General features: G+C 48.9%; 1 protein-coding gene across 8 annotated transcripts; it reads left to right on the plus strand.

Annotated features, from left to right (window-relative positions):
• The first annotated feature begins 1,002 nt into the window (after nucleotides 1-1,002).
• On the plus strand, nucleotides 1,003-12,392 carry DNAJC22 (DnaJ heat shock protein family (Hsp40) member C22). Of its 8 annotated transcripts, none has more exons than XM_044756319.2 (4): nucleotides 1,003-1,133; nucleotides 7,861-8,818; nucleotides 10,035-10,216; nucleotides 11,004-12,392. In XM_044756319.2, the coding sequence occupies exons 2-4, from the start codon at nucleotides 7,979-7,981 to the stop codon at nucleotides 11,014-11,016; spliced, it is 1,035 nt and encodes a 344-aa protein (XP_044612254.2). In that variant the 5' UTR covers nucleotides 1,003-1,133; nucleotides 7,861-7,978; the 3' UTR covers nucleotides 11,017-12,392. The 8 variants fall into 8 exon arrangements, with proteins under 8 accessions (XP_044612254.2, XP_070350607.1, XP_044612253.2 ...); XM_070494506.1 differs by lacking the exon at nucleotides 1,003-1,133 and adding an exon at nucleotides 2,197-2,323; XM_044756318.2 differs by lacking the exon at nucleotides 1,003-1,133 and adding an exon at nucleotides 6,815-6,947.
• Nucleotides 12,393-19,986: the final 7,594 nt, after the last annotated feature.

The following is a 19,986-nucleotide window of genomic DNA, read 5'->3' on the forward strand; positions in this document are numbered from 1 at the left end:
ACCGCACCCCCAGTATGAACAGAAAAGAACTTTGCCCACCTGAGAGGATGGGGGTAGCACGAAAAGGAAAATAACATTATTAAGGGCTTACTGTACTTTAGGGCTTTTACACGCAAGTTCTCCCTGCATCCTGGCAGCACCCCTGAGAGGTGGATATAGTGTCTCCACATTTTACAGATGAGGAAACTGGGGCCTAGAAAGGAGAAATGGCCTGTGCTGTAACGCCCTGTAAGTGGCAGCCCCAGAATTGGAATTCTGATCTCCTGGCTTCTGTCTCAGTGCCCTGGAGAAGAGAAATGGTGTGGAGCCAGTGGATGGGGGAGAGAAGCAGGACAGGAGTGGGGAGTGAGATATGAATGGGTCTCAGGGGAGACTTAAGAATGAGGCCAAAGGGGCAGGGCCTTGACTCAGTGTGTCCCCCATCCTCCACCCTCAGCGCTATGGAGCCTGACACCCAACAGGTGCTCAACTGTTAGCTAAAGGATGTCGGTAGGCCGAAGTTAGCTGCGCAGAAGAGCTGTTTAGCCGGAGGAGGAGGGGGCATAGAAAAGAGAGGGAGAAAATAACGAAACGAACCGGAGGAAAATGTGCTCAAGAGGCGAAAGGGAGGAGAGCTGACCGAGAGGGTTGAGGGTCGCTCTCCTCCTCCCACAACCGGTGGGGGAACGGTCATGCCCCAGGAGCTTGCAAGCTTTGTCCCCTGGCACAGAGGGTTCACAGACCTCAGCCGCGGGCGAGAGGGTGAGTGAGCCCCCAGGCCTAGGGCTTCCGCTCTTCCGCCGCACGGAGCGCCCGGCACCGCAGCTCCATGCAGCAACGGGTTCAAAGGGCCGCACCAGCGCCCACAGGGCTGAAGACTGGCTCCTGGCTCCCAGGGAGGTGGTAAAGGTTACTTCCAAGGCGTCTGTCAGGAGAGAGCGCGCTGCTGTCTGACTTCCGCAGCCCTTGACCCTTGGCCAGGTGCGTCTCCTCCCCGTAGCCTGCCTCTCCACCTCCTTTTGCTCCCCCCTCGTCCCCACCGTCAGCCTGCTTCAGCCTCCAGTTAATGAAATGTGGCGAGAGGCCGCACAGACAGCTGTCAGACCCCTCATTTCTCCGCTGGGATATTGGATCCCGCGCTGGGAGACCGACAGGTGAGCAGAGGAGGGGTGGTGCGGGGAGCCGAGGGAGGGGCCCCGGCTGGTGAGAGGCCGGAGCCCGGGGGGCAGCGCCAAACTGGAAGCCTCGAGGGCTCGGCTAAGCGGGGTCGGCCTTAGGATGCTTTTTCAGTCCGGGGCCCCTAGCTCTTTCCTCTTCTCCGAAAAGCAGGAGACTTAACGAGCCCCACCCCCTCCGCGCCCGGACTCGAGTAGGCCCGGGACTCCTGCTCCCGCACCTTAGGCTGGCCTGGCTCCCGTGTGCGCCCCGCGCAGCGGCTGTGAGCTGGCGGCCGCGGCCCGGTGCTTCCTCCCACCTCCTTCCATCCCTTCCTTCTTGCTCCCCCTCCTTCTCGCGCTCCCTCCCCGGCGGCCGCGGCCTTTATTAGGGATTCCGCGGCTGTCGGTCCCGCCATCCATCCTGTCCGCCGGCAATTAGGCGGCCAGACAAAGAGCAGCTTCGGATGGATGAGGGTCCCGGAGGATCGGAAATGTGAAGGGTCAGCGCTGCCGCCCGCGGCGCACCCCGCTCCCCCCTCCGCATAATCACTGGCCGCCCGTCACTCAGCTCGCCTCCCGGGGAGCTCGGGGGCCGGGGATGGGGAGAGGCCGGGTGTGGGACTGCAGCCTAGGCACCCAGGGCAGGGCAAGGGCGGACCTACACCTAGGGCAGCAGGAGGGACGCCTCCTGCGGGAGAACGGAGGACGGCGGGACTGCGGGAGGCTGGAGGCCCCCAGAGGAGAGAGGGCAGAATATGGCCCCGGGCGTTCCCTGAAGGCATCCTGGGGAACCCTACCTGGGGACTTCCAGTGCAGAAGCGGGGACTCTAGCCGCAGGAGAGAGAAGGATGGTGGCCCAGGCTCCGCCTGCTGAGAGACTGGGGGACGAAGCTCTAGGGCCTCGGGTCTGTACGAGGGGAATTGCGGCCGGGACGAGCCCCCTCGGGAAACTGAGGGTCTGTAGCCTGATGCGCCTCCTATCGGAATAGAATGATACTACACTTCTATTCCCAGGACTCTTAAGTGAAATCCAACCCATCCACATCAAATCCAGAAAAGCTCCAAGGCTGGGCAAACCCGAATGGAGCCGAGAAGAAGTTCAAGGACTTCGGGTTTTTACAGCGGATTCTTCGGCGCTACCTCCCAGCTGACAAATCAACATCTCAATCTGACAATTAGTGGTCGAGGTGGGGGGAGAGGGTCCCTCGTCACCGGGCTGGCTTGGCCCTCCGGGCGGGAGGCAGAGAGGTGGGCGGTGCTGGCAGTGATGAACGACTCCGGGGGGGGCCCACGGCCGGGAGCTCGCATTCATTACTCGCCTGACAGGCGGGCGGCGGACCGGGCGGGCCTCGAGTGGACGAGCGAGGAAAGAGGCCAGTGGCAGGAGGGAGAGAAAGGGAGACGTTTAACAGCCCCAACGCCCGGTCAGCTCCCGATTCTTCCCCTGGACCCTGGTACTTGACTTCCTTGAGCTCGGTCTCTCAGCTGTAGGAGGGCTCTGGTTGCAGAATTTGGGGAGCAGGGGGGCGGGACCTAAGCCCTTTCTCAGGTTAGGCGATTTAAGGTCTAAGATGTCAAGAAACGATGTGGACAGGCCTTAGGACTAGGCGCTTCAGCCTGACCTGGGAGGAATTGCGCGTGTCTGCCCACACAGAGGTGCTGTGTGTGACAAGGATTGATGGGTGTGGATCGGGAGTGGGGACCAGTGACTGTGAGTGTCAGTGTTAGGGATGTGTCCGCCTGATTTTGTCAGTGGAGGTGTGAGCTGCCTGTGTCTGAGGATGAGCTGCCACCTCTCCCTGCTTGTCTCTGTGCCCACCCCCCAAAACACACCACTTGCTGTCAGCTCTCTGTCTCCAGTTCTGTAGGAAATGGCAGTGTGCACGGTGACAGCTGAGGTGTGCTGCTGGGGGTCGGGGGAGAGATGTTAACTGTGAGAATGCTGGTCTGGACAACTGCATCCTTCCATCTGCCCCCTCCCCCCGCACCCCCCCCCCAAATCGTCCCTTCCCCAGACCTCCTGAAAGTAGTGGAATTTTTCCCCCCACAAAATCTTGAAGACTTAGTCGCTGAGTCCTGGGGAAGGAAGTGGTACCAGTTTTCTACAGTCCACACCCCTACACATACACACAATCTCCATCGCATATACAAACAGTCTGCAATACAAGTGTGGTCTCCAACCCATCTGGTTTCCCCAGGCAGGTGGTGGTCAGAGAGGAGGAGGTGGATCTCAAGAAGGGAAGGGGCAGACCATCAGGCCCACAAGAGAGCCCACCTCTTTGGGGCCAGGGCTAGTGGCCCCTGGGACCCTTACCTTTTGGATCTCAGGTCCAGTTACTATTTGACACCTTGGGAGGATAATGCTAATGATAATCTAATTCCTCCTCCCTAGCAACTCTCTTTCATCACCTGGCTTTGTCTCTACTCCCTTCCCTCACTCTCAAACACACCAAAAGGTTGAGCATGGCCTCCTTCCCAGGCCTGAATCTCCTGGGTCTATAGGGCAGAGAGTTGGGGTGATTTTGGCTCTCTGGTCCCCTGCTTTGTTCACTGTGTCTTTCAGCCACCTTTCCGTTGACTTGTTCTTCTTCATAGCTAGGGTATCTCTTGGAGCCTCCAGACCTTTGTCTTTGCACCCATCCTTGTGTCTGCATGTCTCCACGTTTAGGAATCTCTTCCAAATCTGTCTCCCTACATTTTGAGGTGTCTCTTTGTTCTCCCTCTGGGAATACCCCTGCGCACCAGTGAGGCTCATGTGGATGGGGAAAAGGAGTAGGGCTACCTTCCTGCCCCCTTCCAGGGGCAACTGCAACCCAAGGATGGCCACGCAGTATCAGGGCCCGGGAAGGGGGGTCGCTTCTTATTCAGGGCACAGGCACCTTGGACCCTGCCCGGCTGTCCGCCCTCCCCACCCCCACCCCCAACCCCCCGCAAGCCGCCCTCCTCCAGGCCCCGAACCCTCCGCCCACTTGGAAAAGGCAAATTTGACATTTTTAAATCCTGAGCCTTAGAGGGATCGATGCGGCCCGGGGGCCCCGCCCGGGGTCGATATTCCTGATTGGGAAGCGGCCGCTGAGCCGAGCCCGCGTGTAAATCACCCGGATGGGGGGAGGGGGCGCGGGAGCCAACGGCGTCCCACCTCGCGGACCGCGGGTCCCGGCCCCGGCCGAACCCCAGCGCAATGGAATGAGGAGACCAACAGGCCTTAGAGACCGGGAGACCAGCCCGCTCAGGGGCTCCCCCCTTCCCCCGCCCAGCTCTGCCAACTCTGCGGGCCGGCTCCGGTCTCGCTTCAGCGGCCGCCACCCTCCGTTGCCCCTGGAGCCGCCGGGGAGGCCGGTGTCGGAGCCAGCCATGCGGCGGCTCCTCTCCGGCCGCTCCCGCGGGGCCTGGGCTTCGGCGGCGGCTGTCACGAAGCCGACAGGCCGGGCGGGCCGGGAAGGGGAGGGTGGCGGGGGAGAGTTGGGAGGGAGGCTGGCGCGGCTCTGGCTCACAGTGGGCGCGCAACAGATGTTTGCGGAATTGAGGGACAGCAAGGTGGCGTGGGTCACCGAGCGGCGAGGAGCCGGGGCTGGAGGGCCGGGCGGGGCAGGGGGCGGCCCAGGCCCGTCGAGGGTGGGAGTCTGGACGGCCGCGGTGGGGGGAGCAGGCACCCGAGGGCGATCTGGGGACGGCTGAGCTGGAATAGACCCCCTCTTCCAGAGACGAGGGTAGTTAAGAACAAAAGAGAACGGAGCGAGCAGGGAAGTTTGGGCCCCATCTACAACCGGCTCCGACGCCCCTGCCCGCCAATCCTCGCAGTTCTCTGCTGGGGAGACCGAGGCAGCCGAGGCTGAGAAGGGCCAGGAAGGTTAAAAGAGGGATCAGCGACGCGGCTAGAGCAGCAACACAATTCCCAACGTCTCTGGATTCACCTGCCCACCCCGGGTCCGCTTGGCGGTACACACGCCTCCAGCTCCCCCACCGCAGCTCAGACCCTCCCCGCCCGCTCCAGCTTGTCAGTTCCCCCCACTCCCCACCTCGCGCCAGTTTATAGAACAACAATTTGGGGAAAACAATCCGGGCCGAGTGACGGCCCCGTAATTGTGACAAAGTGAGTGCGGACGGCTGGAGAGAGCGCTAGGGCGGGAGCGCGGCGGGGCGAGGCGGAGGCAGGGGTGCCTCCCGCCCGCCCCGGCGCCCTGTCGTTCTCATTCCGATCACCTCCCATCCCTCTCCTTGACTCTTCTCCAATTCGTCTTCTCCCGGCCCCTCGCGCCTCCCTTCGCTTGTTCTTCCATCGCTCTTCCCTTTCCTCTCGGTAAAGGCTCTTCTCCCGCCCCGACCCCGCTGCAGCCCCTCCTCTGGTGCGCGTTTTCCTCTCTCACTTCTCCCCCTCTCCTCCGCCCTCCACTCATTTCTCCATCTTTTCCTCGGGCTCGTGTCGCCCTTGGGCCCCTGACTCCCATCGCACAAGCCTCTTCTCTTCCTCTCCAGTCCTGGCTTCCTGAGATCGAGTCCTGAGCCCCTTCCGCGACCCCCACTCTCTGGGAGGCAGCACAGCCCCGCGCTCCTGGGTTCCTCGGGCTTCGAAGCTAGCCACGCGCGTCGGCCCAGGGGCCCGGGCGGCCTGCCCCTTCCCCCTGCCGCCGCTGACTCCCCCACCCCGCTCCCTGCGCCCGGAGCGAGTTTGTTTGTCCAGCGGCGGCCGCCGCCGCCCGCGCTGTTTGCCGAGCTTAGCTCGCCGCCACGCACTGCGGGCCCAATTAAGTCTCATTCATTATTCACCGCCCCTGTCCGCCCCCGCCCCCAGCTGGTGGCTCCGGCGTCGCTTTGGGGCCCCTCCCAGCCCTGGCCCCTCAGTGAGCCCTAAGGGGCAATTCGGCGAGCCGCATTCCCTCCCCTGGCCGGGATAAGGACCGAGGGGGCTGGCGGTGTGGAGGGAACAGAAGCTCTTTGCCAACTGCAGGGAGGCGACATGGGTGAAGCCCCCCAGGCCCACACCACCCCAAGTGGAGGCTGGGAGACGCTGGAGATCCAAGCATTTCCTTTACAGAGGCGGAAAGAGGCCCAAGAAGCGGCATGACTTGCCAAGGTCACATAGCAGAACCAGGATTGGAGCCCGGGACATTGAAATGAAGGCATCTTGCATCCCAGCTCCATGCCAGCACCGAGGCGGGAGGACGGCAGATTACTCTTGGGCTGCGCCTCGCTCTCCTGGTGGGACGCCCCTCACCCCCAACCCCTTTTTGCTCCTGGTTCTCCTCGCCACAGCCAGTGGATACAGCAGACTTGGGGCTCCCGCTGGATTGGGAGGCTCCTCAGGTCTTAGGCTCAGGTCTAGATGTAGTACCCCCTGACTGGCAGGCCTGGAGGTGGGGCAGTGAGGCAAACTCGGGGAGGGGGTCCCCTCTCTGCAGCCTGACCGTGGGTGACTCTGCCTTAGAGGAATTGGAAATGGAGCCATTTGAGGCAGTCTTGAAGAGCAACGGAGTAGGGAGAGAAGAGAGTGCAGACCGAGGTGAGGGAGGAATCACTCTCCCATTTGTAGGGGTGGAAAGGGGCGATCAAGGGCCTATTTTTGCGTTTATAGGGGACCGCCCTCGGCTGCTTTGCCGGGGCAACTGGACAAGGTGAGTCTGGGGCCCCGCCCGGCCCCGCCCGGCCGTAAGCGGCAGCGCCACCTGGCGGTTGTGGTGCCGCGGTGCAGGTGTGCTCGGTCTGGAGCGGGGCGCTGCGCCCGTCCCTTAGAGCCTGGGGAGGCTGGATATGCCGGGAAAACCTTAAACAGTTTATCCGAGAGGACGGGCGAGAGGAGCCCGAGGCTGGAAGGTGATCCGAGGGGCCTGGGGAGGGCATTAGGGAGGGGCCTGGCCCTGACGGCCTGACTTCCGTGACAAAGCAAACACTGAAAGACAAAGTCCATTTGGATGGCAGTGGGAGCAGAGTGAGAGGGGCCATTTTGACTCTGTGGTCTAAGGAAATGACTGATCCGCCGGGGTCCGGGAGCCGGGGTACCCAGGTACGGCCGCTCACCCAGGGGCTAGCGGGTGCTGACTCCTGAGGCCCACACTACGCAGAGAGTAGAGACTGGCAGGTACACCTTTGGCATCTGGTTTGATATTCTGGGGATTCGTCTGGCTGCTTTGGAGAGACTTTCCAAGTCTGCCCTGGAAGGAGGTGGTTGAATTATGGGGTGCCAGGGTCTAGATCAAAATGTAGCTTTCCTGAGCTGTTTAAGTGGAGGGAATTCAAGACCTCTTTCAAGTTTGACTCGTGACCTGGAGAGACGGGAGGCTGGAGAGGAGCTAAAACCTTGGCCAGGTGTCTGAGTGCAGCCATAGTCAGAGTTGGGGGTGGGGCAGGGGACTTTCAAAATGTGTAGGACTTGGAAGGGCATTGTATTCACTCCTATTCACTCCCCCCCACCACCTCATGGGTCATTTGGGGAGGAGGGGGAGTCAGTGGTCTGAGGGGAGCGCTGAAATTTAAGCTTTGCTTTTTTGTCCCGTGTGCGGAGTTCTCAGTTACTCAACTGAAAGCGTTTAAAACATTCTTCTCCCCTAAATATCGAGTTGCTGTGGTTGTAAAAAAACAGAAATGAGATGCTAGACTGAAGGCTACGGGAGAACCAGCATTTCAGGTTCACTCAGGAAGATCTGGACTCCATTGATATTGGAAGGAGAAATGGTTACTGTGTTAGGACCTGAGTGTCATGTTATGACTGCTTTTTCCCATCTCTTAGGGTCTAAGGATAACTCTGGGGCCATGACGGACATGATTCTCACAGAGGATCCCAGATTTCTACACTCTGAGCAACATCAGGTGCCGCTGGACTTGTTCTGAAACCTTTTCTCTAGAGGATGGCCAAGGGGCTCCTGTTGACCTATGCCCTCTGGGCTGTAGGGGGCCCTGCTGGGCTCCACCACCTGTACCTGGGACGAGACAGCCATGCACTGCTCTGGATGCTTACCCTGGGGGGTGGCGGGGTGGGCTGGCTCTGGGAGTTCTGGAAGCTCCCAAGCTTTGTAGCTCAGGCCAACAGAGCCCAGGGGCAGAGGCAGAGCTCAGGACGGGGGACACCCCCCCTGAGTCTCATTCGCTTTGCTGCCCAGATGATAGTGGGCATCTATTTTGGCCTTGTGGCTCTCATTAGCTTTTCTTTCATGGCCAACTTCTATATTGTAGGCCTCCCACTGGCGATTGGCTTAGGAGTCTTGCTGGTGGCTGCTGTTGGCAACCAGACCTCAGACTTTAAGAATACTCTAGGGGCGGCGTTTCTTACTTCTCCTCTCTTCTATGGCCGCCCCATAGCCATCCTGCCCATCAGCTTGGCTGCCAGCATCACAGCCCAGAAGCATCGCCGCTACAAAGCCTCATTTGGTTCTGAGACTCTCAGTGTGCGACTCTACCGCCTAGGCTTGGCTTACCTTGCTTTCACGGGCCCGCTAGCATACAGTGCCCTCTGCAACACAGCTGCCACCCTCAGCTATGTGGCAGAGACCCTTGATTCCTTCTTGAGTTGGTTCAGCTTCTTCCCCCTCCTTGGCCGCCTCATGGAATCTGTCTTGCTTCTGCCTTATCGAGTCTGGAGGCTGCTGGTGGGGGATCCTGGCTTCAGTAGCACTTACTTCCAGGAGTGGGAGAAGCTCTATGAGTTTGTTCGCAGTTTCCAGGATGAGAAGCGTCAGCTGGCTTACCAGGTAAGGCTTTCTTCCTTCTCATTCCTTTCTGGGACCGGTCCGAGAGTTACGCTAAGCCTTATTAGAGCTGATCCTCCTTATGCGGAAGTACTGTTTTCACATGTGCTGGGTCAGGCCCCAGAAGGGTGTCCTGGCTTCTTTGGGCTTCTGTGTGCGAAGGTGAAGGTGCAGAGGCTCTAATAGTGAGTGGGAAAATGATATGTGTATACTATTTACTTTTTATGGAGGTATGACATAAGTAAAGTGCATTAATTTGATATATAGAACTATGTAACAGCCACTCAGATCAAGGTATTGAATATTTCCAGCCCTAAAAATGTTCCCTCATGCCCTTTCCCAATCTATACTCCTCTCCTCAAAGGGAACCTCTATTCTAACTTCTATCTATAGATTAGATTTACCCATTCTTTTTTTGTTGTTGTTGTTAAGGAAGAGTGGCCCTGAGCTAACATCTGTTGCCAATCTTTGAGGAAGATTGTCCCTAAGCTAACATCTATGCCAATCTTCCTCTATTTTGTGTGTGGGGTGCTGCCACAGCATGGCTTGATGAGACGTGTGTAGGTCTGCGCCCAGGATCTGAACCCGTAAACCCCAGGCTGTCAAAGCAGAGCGTGCAAGCTTAACCACTATGCCACCAGGCCAGCCCCACAGTTTTGCCCATTTTTGATCTTTGTATAAATGGAATCATTCAATATGTATTCTTTTGTATCTGGCTTCTTTCATTCAACATTGTGTTTGTGAGGTTTATCCATACTGTTGCATGTAGTTGTCAATTGTTTTTGCTTTTCGTTGTATAGTGTCCCATTCTATGAATATACCACCATTTACCTATCCACTCTATTGTTAATGAACATTGGGTTGTTTCCACTTTGGGGCTTTTCTGAATAAAGCTGCCATGAACATTCTTGTACATGTCTTTGGTGGACATATATGTTCATTTCTCTTGCAAGGAAGAGGTCTTGACAGGGATGCGAAGTTCCAGGTTGGAAAATGGGCAGCTGTGATTAAAGGCACATCCTGGTTCTTGCCATGAGATCCAGAGCCTGCCCATGTTTCAAAAGTCTAGAATTCTAATCTGAGGCTCTAGATCTTTCCCATGGACAAGTAGAAGCCAATTCTGGAGATACTACAGCCAGATTTAGCAAGGGAGCAGAGAGAGACCCCGGTGCCCTGACCACTTAGGAGGTTCTCATTTGCTAGCTTCTGTTTCCCTAAGGCTTTGGGTCTCTCGGAGGGGGCAACAAATGAAGAAGTACATCGGAGATACCGGGAGCTAGTGAAGATCTGGCACCCTGACCACAACCGGCACCAGACAGAGGAGGCTCAGAGGCACTTCCTGGAGATCCAGGCTGCATATGAAGTCCTGAGTCAGCCCCGGAAGCCCAGGGGATCCTCGAGGTGAGAAGAAACTTTCCCTTGAGGATGGACTCTTCCTAGCAGAGCCGGGCAGCTTGTCCCAGCCCAGCTTTGCCCATTCAGGGCATCCCAACAGCTTTAAAAAGACTGTGGTTGCAGTGGAGATGAGAAAACCTTCAAGGGGCGGGAAAGCTATTATGGTGGAAGAATGTATTTTTGTTTTGAATTTTTAAATTCTTGGCTGTTGTATTCCTGACTGTTTTTTCTTTAAACCAGATAGTGAAATGAAGGACATATTATAAAACAAATAAAATGTCTTTTAGAGAATACCCCACATTATCCCACTCCTGGTAATTTGATGAGTGATGGAGGAAGGTTATTTAACGTTTTGTTTTTTTTAACGTACAAAGAACTGAGTTAGGAGATTGAAGGAAAAATATGAAAGTTTGAATATTTCACAAGCTGTTCTGTGACAAGAGGGATTTGATCTATTCTCTGGATTACCAAGGGGTAAGTCTGGGGTTAAATTTCAAAATTTCAGAAAAGTATTTTGTTTGTTTGTTTGTTTTGAGGAAGACTGGCCCTGAGCTAACATCCGCAGTCAATCCTCCTCTTTTTGCTGAGGAAGACTGGCCCTGAGCTCACATCTGTGCCCATCTTCCTCTACTTTATATGTGGGATGCCTACCACAGCATGGCATGCCAAGCCATGCCATGTCCGCACCTGGGATCCAAATCGGCAAAGCCCAGGTCACCGAAGCGGAACGTGCAAACTTAACTACTGTGCCACCGGGCCAGCCCCAATAAAAGTATTTTAATTCCATTTATAGGAGAACTTTCTAGGAGCTACACTTTCCCCAAGAAGGAACAAGCTGCTGTGGGGCAGAGGTAGGTCCCCCATCACAGACTCTTCTGCTTGGAGGAGTGTTGTGGAGAGCCCTCACACTTTACATGAAGGGTTGGACTGGCTGAACTCTCAGGTCTGCCCAAAACTTGGGATCTGATTCTGAGCTAAAAACCCTGCTCCCTAGTCGCTTACAGTCTGGTGGGGAATAATAACACAGGTACACAGATATCACAGTCTGCCTTATTCAGTGTTTTGAACTAAATGTCATGAGAAGTGTAAATAGAGTGCATTGGGGTATTGGCGAAAGGACAGATGACATTGTTTTATGGGAACTCATGGAAAAATTCATTATTTTATATCTTATAAGCCCTTATGGAGACTCTGGGTAAACCATAGGGAACCAGCAGCTTGAGCATCTTAAGGGGCCTTGTTTAATTACCAAGTAACTAGCCAAGTGTGGAGGAAACAGTCTATGATGTTAAAATTATGTACCTTTAATCAGCTTTCTTGCTTGTCTTTATTCATGTGTGCATTTCTCACACTTTTTCTTTTTTTCTGGAAGTTAACTCTGAGTAGTATATATTTTTAAAAGTAGAATTATTTTGGCTAGTATTCCCTATAGATTAAAAAAATAGTCTGAGTAACTGAGAGGAATGAAATTTGTAGATGTATTTTCTCTGCATTCATATATAAAAAAACTTTAAAAGTTTTTTGCCAATGAACTTATATACCATGATTTCAAGACCAAATTAACTTTCACACGTTTTTAAAGTTGCCAAAAATTGATATACATTTTCTCTGAAAAGTACTTAACAATTTCAATTATTACATGGAATTTTAATGAGGCATTTCCATAGGCCTTTTTTTTTGAGGAAGGTTAGCCTTGAGCTAACATCTGCTGCCAATCTTCCTCTTTTTGCTGAGGAAGACTGGCCCTGAACGCACATCCGTGCCCATCTTCCTCTACTTTATATGTGGGATGCCTACCACAGCATGGCTTGCCAAGCGGTGCCATGTCTGCACCCGGGATCTGAACCAGCAAACCCCTGGCCGCTGAAGCAGAACTTGCGCACTTAACCGCTGCACCACCGGGTGGGCCCCTTCATAGGCTATTAATTAGTAACTTATTAACATGATATGTAGTACTACATCTGCAAAGTGTAAATATATTAAAAATAGTCTATAAGAAAAAAGACAAAAGAGTGATTAGGGGCTTTACTTGATTTGGAAAATTATTTTACTGTTCTCAAATTTTATTGAGTTTTTGTTACAAAAATATGGATATATTTTAATTTATTCAAGTGGGAACTATTGATGAGCAGTTTCTATTTTTTCAACACGAGCAATGCTACAATAAATACCTTTAAATATGTGTACTGGTGCTTTTTTGTTTTTTTGAGGCTAGATTCCAATAAGTGATAATGTAGGGTCAAACAGAATGTGTATTTTAAATTTTGATTGATATTGTATCAGGGAACTTCTGGAAAAGATTTTTAACAATTTACACTTTCAACAGCAGTGTAAGAAAGTGTCCCTTTCTTTGTAACTGGCGTGGACTGTTATCACTCTTTTAAATTTTTGCCAAGGTGATGGGTGAGAAACAGTATCTAATTACTTTAATTTGCCCTTCTCTGAGTCCTAGTGAAGTTGAGCATCTTTTCAAATGTTTATTGAGCACTTGCATTTCCTCTTCAGTGAATTGCCTGATCATATCATCTGCCTATTTTTGAAAACCTTGGGTTCCTATTTGTCTCTCTGAATCTATTTTGTTAGTATCGTTGCTTGTTAGGAACTGTCATCCTTTGTTATATGTGTTGTAGATATTCCCCCAGTCTCTGACTTGTCTTTTGACTTTGAGTGTGAATTTTAGAGTCAGAAAGATTAGGATTTGACTGTGCTTCCACAATTTTCTAGCTATGTGATCTTGGGTTTCTTAGAGCTTTAGTTTCCTCTAAAATTGAGATAATAGTATGGTAGGGTTCAAGGGTTGCTGTGATCTAGCATTTGTAGAGTGAGCAGATATAACTAGTAGCTCCTTTCCCCCTTTTCAGTTTATGTAAAGAAATAGGGCTTGAGTGTCTAGTGAGTTAACTGGTATAAAAGGAAAGTTCTACCTGTACAGCTGAATTTTCCTAGAATGTATTAGTGTGTTTTGTATTTTTTAAAAAATTTCCTCCTGGTCCTGTAAATCACTGCATAAATGCTCACAAATAATGATTGGAAAGAACTAAAGAGGAATGGTGGATTGTGTTGTGGTGGTGGGGTTACAGGTAGTCCCTCTCCCCTCTAACTCTTTTCTAGACTGTCTTGTTTTATAATTAAGAAAAGAAAATTCCACCCTTTTTTAGCGGTTTATGGGGAACCAGGGAAGTGGTTTGGGTCTGGCCATTCTCAGGCTGTAGTTTTAAAATGGGGCAGAACCCCTCTGGGCCAGTTGTAATAGCAGAAGTTCTCAGAATGAGACAACTCTGAGAGTGAGATGAATTTTGTGGGAAGGAAATGGGGAACTGCTTGTAAGATGGCTCTTTTCACCTGCAGATTCTCCTTGCAGAACTCTCTTGTCATCTTTTGGCAGATTCATTTCAATTAGGGAGGGTATGCTCTGACATCTAGAGTCTCAGTCCTTCGCAGAAAAGCAGAGGTATTTATAGTTTAGGAGGTGCTACAGCATGGGTGGTCTGCTGCCCAACTCCTAACCCCATTGGTCAGTTTAGTGTGGATTGGTATTAAGTTTTCCACGGGAGAGAGCTTTGTGGGTATAGGCCAGGGTGCTAGGTGAGAAGTGAGAAAGAAGTTAAAGAATGTTTACCTCTTAGGAGGAAAGACTGTTTGATGAAACTGTTTGGATATAATCTTCCTTCTTGTCCTGGCCTGTGAGCAGGTGCTGAAATTGAGTCCTTACCAGGATTAGACTAGCCACTCACCCACAGAAGACATCTGTTCATATATCTAATAGCCAGTGGTGTAGGCCAGCCTTTTTTTTTTTTAAAGAATAACAATAACCTTTTATTGAACTATTTCTAGATTCTAGGTAACTTTTTAAGCACAGTACATGTGGTGATGTCAAGCAATTCCATCAACAACTCCTCAGAGAAGGTTATTCTTATTTCTACTGTATAGGTTAATAGACAGTCATAGGGAGACATTAAGTAATTTACCTAGTGACTTTTAAGTGGCCGAACTGGAGTTTAAATTCTGACTGTTGTGACATAAATTTGTGCTATCAGCCATGACATTTTATTTCTATTACCACTTTTTTTTATTGAAGTATAATTGACACACATTATATTAGTTTCAAATGTACAATATAATGATTCAATATTTGTATGTATTGTGAAATGATCAGCATAATAAGTCTAGTTAACATCTATCACTATACAGAGTTGCAGAAACATTTTTTTCTTTTGATGAGAACTTTTAAGATTTATTCTCTTAGCAGCTTTCAAATATGCAATACATCGTTATTATAGTCGCCATGCTGGACATTACATCCCCATGGCTTATTTATTTTATAACTGTAAGTTTGTGCATTTTGACCCCCTTCACTCATTTTGCCCAGCCCATCACCCTCTGCTTCTGGCAACCACTAATCTGTTCTCCATATCTATGAGCTGGTTTTTTGGGGTTTTTTGCTTGTTTGTTTTTGTTTTTAGATTCCACATATAAGTGAGATCATATGGTATTTGTCTTTCTCTTTCTGACTTATTTCACTTAGCATAATACCCTCAAAGTCTATCCATGTTGTCCCAAACAGCTTTATTTTTTTTTTTGAAAAGAAAGAAATGGCACAAAATCATATGAATTTAGAACTTCTGGAAGGGAATTGTGCTTTTCCACCAACCTGGGACCTTTTAATCCTGGAGAAAATTTTCTGGGGATGGGCTTTCCAAAGGACCTGACATTATGAAAATCAGCTGAAAGCAGAAATTCACTAAAATAATAATAATAATAAAAGCGAAGACATTAGCAAGTCAGAGGCCTTCTTTATTCTCCAGCTGAGCTGATTTAATGAAATCCAAGGATTTCCTATTCTCCCACTCCCACAAATAAAAAATTTATAGACCTTTAAAAAGAGTTGGAAGGGAACTGAGAAGATCTCTACCTCCAGCACTTATCTTGCGCAGAATCCTGAGAATAGCTTGCTTCAGAGATGACTATTTTGGCTTTTGTTTGAGTAAGGAATCCCCTACCTGTCCCGCCTTTCTGACATCTTCAATTGTTAAAAAGTTCTTTTATTGGATTGAAGATAACTTCCTCGTTCGAGATTTGGTATCTTCTGCTACAAAAAACAAAAACCAACAAAAAACTCTTTCTTGGTGAGAACCTGCCCTTTATCTCCTATTCCTCTAAATCTTCCCTTTTCCAGATTAAACATTGCCTTGTTTGAGTAAGCACTGTAGTTTGGTAGAAAGAGGACGGATGGAGAAGTGAGGAGATGGGTTCTATTTCTGCCTCTTGCATGACAAGCCTGCTGACTTTAGATGAGCCATTTTACCATTTGGGGCCTCAGTTTTTTCCTTGTAATGTAAGGAAGTTGGACTTAGACGACGTTTAAGATTGCTTTCAACACTGGATTTTGGGTTCTTAACTTTCTAGTTGAGGCTTGTGTTAAATGGTTTGGTTTGCCATCTTCTGTCTGCCCTCTTGTGGACACTGTCTTGGGAAGAAAATAAAATATTTAATTGCTCAGAGAACAATATAATGGCCGCTGTCTCCCCCACAAATAAAAAATTCACCTGTATCAAACCGTCTGTTTTCATTTATTCATGTTCTCTTCTAGTCCTCAGCCATAAATGTGCATGATTAATTTTTACATGATTGAATCATCAGGGATATAATTTTGTACTGTTTTTCTGCCTCATTGAATTATGAGCATTTATATATATTACTATGAAGACTTCATATATATACACACACATATATGTATATATATATAATTGAAATATAATTCACATACCATAAAATTCATTCTGCTAAAGTATACAATTTAGTGGTTTTTAGTATATTCATAAGGTTGTACAACCAGGAACCCTAATTCCAGAATGTTTTCACCACCCCAAAAAGAAACCCTGTACCCATTAATGATCACTCTCCATTCTCTCCTCCCCCCACCCCTGGCAACTACTAATCTACGTTCTCTCTACAGATTTGCCTATCCTGGGCATGTTATATAAACGGAGTCATACAATGTCTCCTTTTGTGTCTGGCTTCTTTCACTAGCATAACGTTTTCAAGCTTCATCCATGTTGTAGCATGCATTATCATTACATATATATTTTTTCAAATAACACATCACTATATTTTAATGCTATATAATATTCCCTTTTTGGGAGACATTTAGGCTATTAATATATATATTTTTGTTGTTATAAAGAATGCTGCATCGATATTTTCATGCTTCTAATTCATCTATTCTCTTGAATTATTTCAGACTAAATTCCCATGGGTAGGATTACTGGGTCAAAGGGTTTGAACATTTTTATGGCTCTTGTCAATATTGCTCTTAAATTGTGGTGCCCAGAACTAAATGCAATTCTCAGATGTGTTCAGACAGAACGGGGTGGTGTGGGGCTATTAAGTTCTCAAGGTCTGGACAATATATCATCCTTTAAATCAAGCAGTCTAGGAATTTATTAGCTTTTTTTTGTTGCTCATTGAGCTTATAGCCAATAAGGCCCTTACATCTTCTCCTAGGCACTGTGTCGTAAAGCTATGTTTGCATCTACACTAGGACCCAGGGGCTTTTGAGGACTCCCCGACTTGAATTTAGTATTTCTTTGTTTTCTTTTCTCTTAAACAGTGGGTGGTCCTAACAAGCTAGCAGAAGGTATGGGTTTACTGCAGTCTTAGCTAAGAACTGCAGATGGCGCCTTAAGGCTGTCACAAGGGTAAAATATGTTCCTTCACTTTTTTTTAGGATCTAGTAGTGGCACCTCCTTAGCAGGTTTGTTCCCAGAGTTCAGTCCTCCCCTCTTGTTGGGAAGGAGAGAACAGCTATGAAGTTGGATGTGTTTTTCAGTTGTCATTTGATCTCCTCAGGGGCTCTGGAGCAGTCTAGTTCATGTTAGAGCTTTGCTGGAACACACATTTCATGCCATTGCTTTGGCTTTTGAAGTTCCCATCCTGAGCAGCTGATTTGTTTGTTTGTTTGTCTTTATGTTCCTTGCCATCTCTTTCTCTTAATCACTGCAAGAGATCGAAACTCGTTCAACGAACTGGTTTTGTTTGTTTTGCTAAGGTGGGTTTTGAATAATTACAGCAGAAAATTTACACAGGATTCCAGCTAAAAGAGATCTCATTTCAATAATTTGTTGGTCTCTTCATTTTCCTTTTCCTTGTCTTCCAAATTCTCTTCTTTCTCCCCACCTCTCATCCACCCTTTCCATAGTCCATCTGCTTATTTGCAAACCATTATAGCTTTAAGCAAGACCTTGAATTTTCTGGATTTAAACTTCACTGACAAGTTTCAACAGAATAAAGCAGTGCCCTGTGTGTGAAAGTTGGAAGGGAATTATTTTAATCCATTCTGTGCCAGACCTTAGTCCCATTTCTGGGCTGAGAAAGGTTGTGGGGAAGATCCTTCTGTGGACAGTGACTAAGTCAGCATGTGAGCCAGACTATGCAAGTACCACCTCAAAGGACATTTTCTCCTAGCATCAATAGGTCAGGCACCTTTCAGATGAATTAGTATCAAGAAGGGAATAAGAAGGGTATGGGGGAAACAGAAATGTCTTCTATTCCTGTGTTTCCCAGTCACAGATCTGAGGGCCAGTAAGTTATGGGTAAGTTACCCAATAACTGTACCCTTACAGTTATGGGTAACTGGTGGTACCCATAACCACCAGTTTGGGCTTGGCTTCTCTTGCTTCTTTCTCCTTTCCTCTCCTGGGGTCTACAGTAGAGAGTGTAAGTTTACTGCTTTTCTATGTAATCTGGGTTGGAAAGCAAATAACTGCTCAATCCTGGCAAATGGTGCCGTTTTATTTTACATTCAGTGACTGGGGGCTCATTGCTTCTTCGTGGTTGACTTTTCTTACACAGCTAAGAGACCGATCATTTCAGACCCATCTCCCTTCTAAGCCTTTTCCATCAATGTGTTTCTTGTTCTTATGTTCATGCCTTTGCTGATATCACTCTTCTTTCCTGTACTTCTTTTTCCTGTCTGCTAATCCAAATCTTTACATTTTTTTTTACAGTCTATTTTAAGGTTTATCTCTAAACGATGCCTTCACTGATTAATTCCTTCTCCAGTAATCTTTCCCCCTTGAATTCCTTCAGCAGTTTTGTCTAGGTTGTACCATTCTATCAAGGATTTTCTTATATGTTGTCATGTAATCATTCTCTGTCTCATATATGTAAGTCTTGTCTCCTTAACTATACTAAAGTCCTCTGAGGGGAGGGACTGTCTTCTCCCAGTGCAACTAACAGTTCATTTACTAAGTATGTTAAATTGTGGGGCTGGCCCCGGGGCTGACTGGTTAAGTTCATGCCCTCTGCTTTGTCAGCCCAGGGTTTCACCAGTTCGGATTCTGGGCACAGACCTAGCATCGCTCATCAAGCCATGCTGAGGTGGCGTCCCACATAGCAGCGCTAGAAGGACCTACAACTAGAATATATAACTATGTACTGGGGGGCTTTGAGGAGCAGAAGGGAAAAAACATTAAACTGTTATTTAACAATTGAAAGCCTCAGTTTCCTCATTTGTTACATGGGGATAAGGATGCCTGCATCACAGGGATGTTGAGACAATCAAAGGAGACAATGAGACAATGAGAGTGCTTTATAAACCATAAATCATTTACAGAGGGTAGGCGTTATCAATTTTTAAAAAAATGGTGACAGAATGTACAAATGAAACAGCATGCTAGGGGTTGGCTCTGTGGCCGAGTGGTTAAGTTCGTGCGCTCCACTGCAGGCGGCCCAGTGTTTCGTTGGTTCGAATCCTGGGCGCGGATACGGCACTGCTCATCAAGCCACGCTGAGGCAGCATCCCACTTGCCACAACTAGAAGGACCCACAACGAAGAATATACAGCTTTGTACTGGGGGGCTTTGGGGAGAAAAAGGAAAAAACAAAATCTTTAAAAAAAAAAAAAGAAACAGCATGCTAAAATGCCATGAATGAACTTACTGTAAAGCAGTATTAGTTCTATGTCTTACATATAGAAACAAATTCACTAAAGATCAAATTTAAGTTTTTTATGAACCTACAAGGTGCTCTCACTGAACTCAATGTTTCAAATCTGAGTTTTGGTTCTGACATTGTCACCAATTTTGTGATGTAACAATTTAACCTTTGATAATTTCAGGCTTTTTCCAGCTCTAAACATCTGATACACAACTGAATTTGAGTACATTACCCATGTCTTTGGACCTCAGTTTTGTTTTCCGTAAAATGGGAAATGCTTACCTAATCAAACCTCTGTAATAGAACTTTATGGAATGGATGTTGAAAAAAACATTAATCCTGCACGGAAGTCTCTTGGGAGAAAAAACTCTCTTTGGGGAAAGTTGCATACTATATAGTGCGTTCACTTTGATATTAACAAAGCACATTACTATATTAAATGCTCTGGGAAGTAAAGAAACCAGTTTAACTTGATTTTACCTAGTGTTTCCCAAACTTATTTAGACCTGGAATAAGTTTTTTTCAGATAGCATCTATTTAGCATCCCATGAAACTAATTTTTTTTTTTTTTTGAGGAAGATTAGCCCTGAGCTAACATCTGCTGCCAATCCTCCTCTTTTTTCTGAGGAAGCCTGGCCCTGAGCTCACATCTGTGCCCATCTTCCTCTACTTTATATGAGGGACACCTACCACAGCATGGCGTGCCAAGCCGTGCCATCTCCACACCCGGGATTCAAACCAGTGAACCCCGGGCCACCGAAGCGGACCGTGCACACTTAACTGCTGCACCACCGGGCTGGCCCCGAAACCAATTTTTCTAAGACACCCAGTTTGGACTG

This window comes from Equus asinus, chromosome 22, assembly GCF_041296235.1.
Source record: "Equus asinus isolate D_3611 breed Donkey chromosome 22, EquAss-T2T_v2, whole genome shotgun sequence".
Lineage (NCBI taxonomy): Eukaryota > Metazoa > Chordata > Mammalia > Perissodactyla > Equidae > Equus > Equus asinus.

Bases quoted from the DNA above. Each gene is read 5' to 3' on its own strand.
- DNAJC22 (XM_044756319.2), top strand. From the start codon at position 7,979: ATGGCCAAGGGGCTCCTGTTGACCTATGCCCTCTGGGCTGTAGGGGGC. The intron at 8,819-10,034 runs GTAAGGCTTTCT...TGTTTCCCTAAG, and splicing joins AGCGTCAGCTGGCTTACCAG to GCTTTGGGTCTCTCGGAGGG.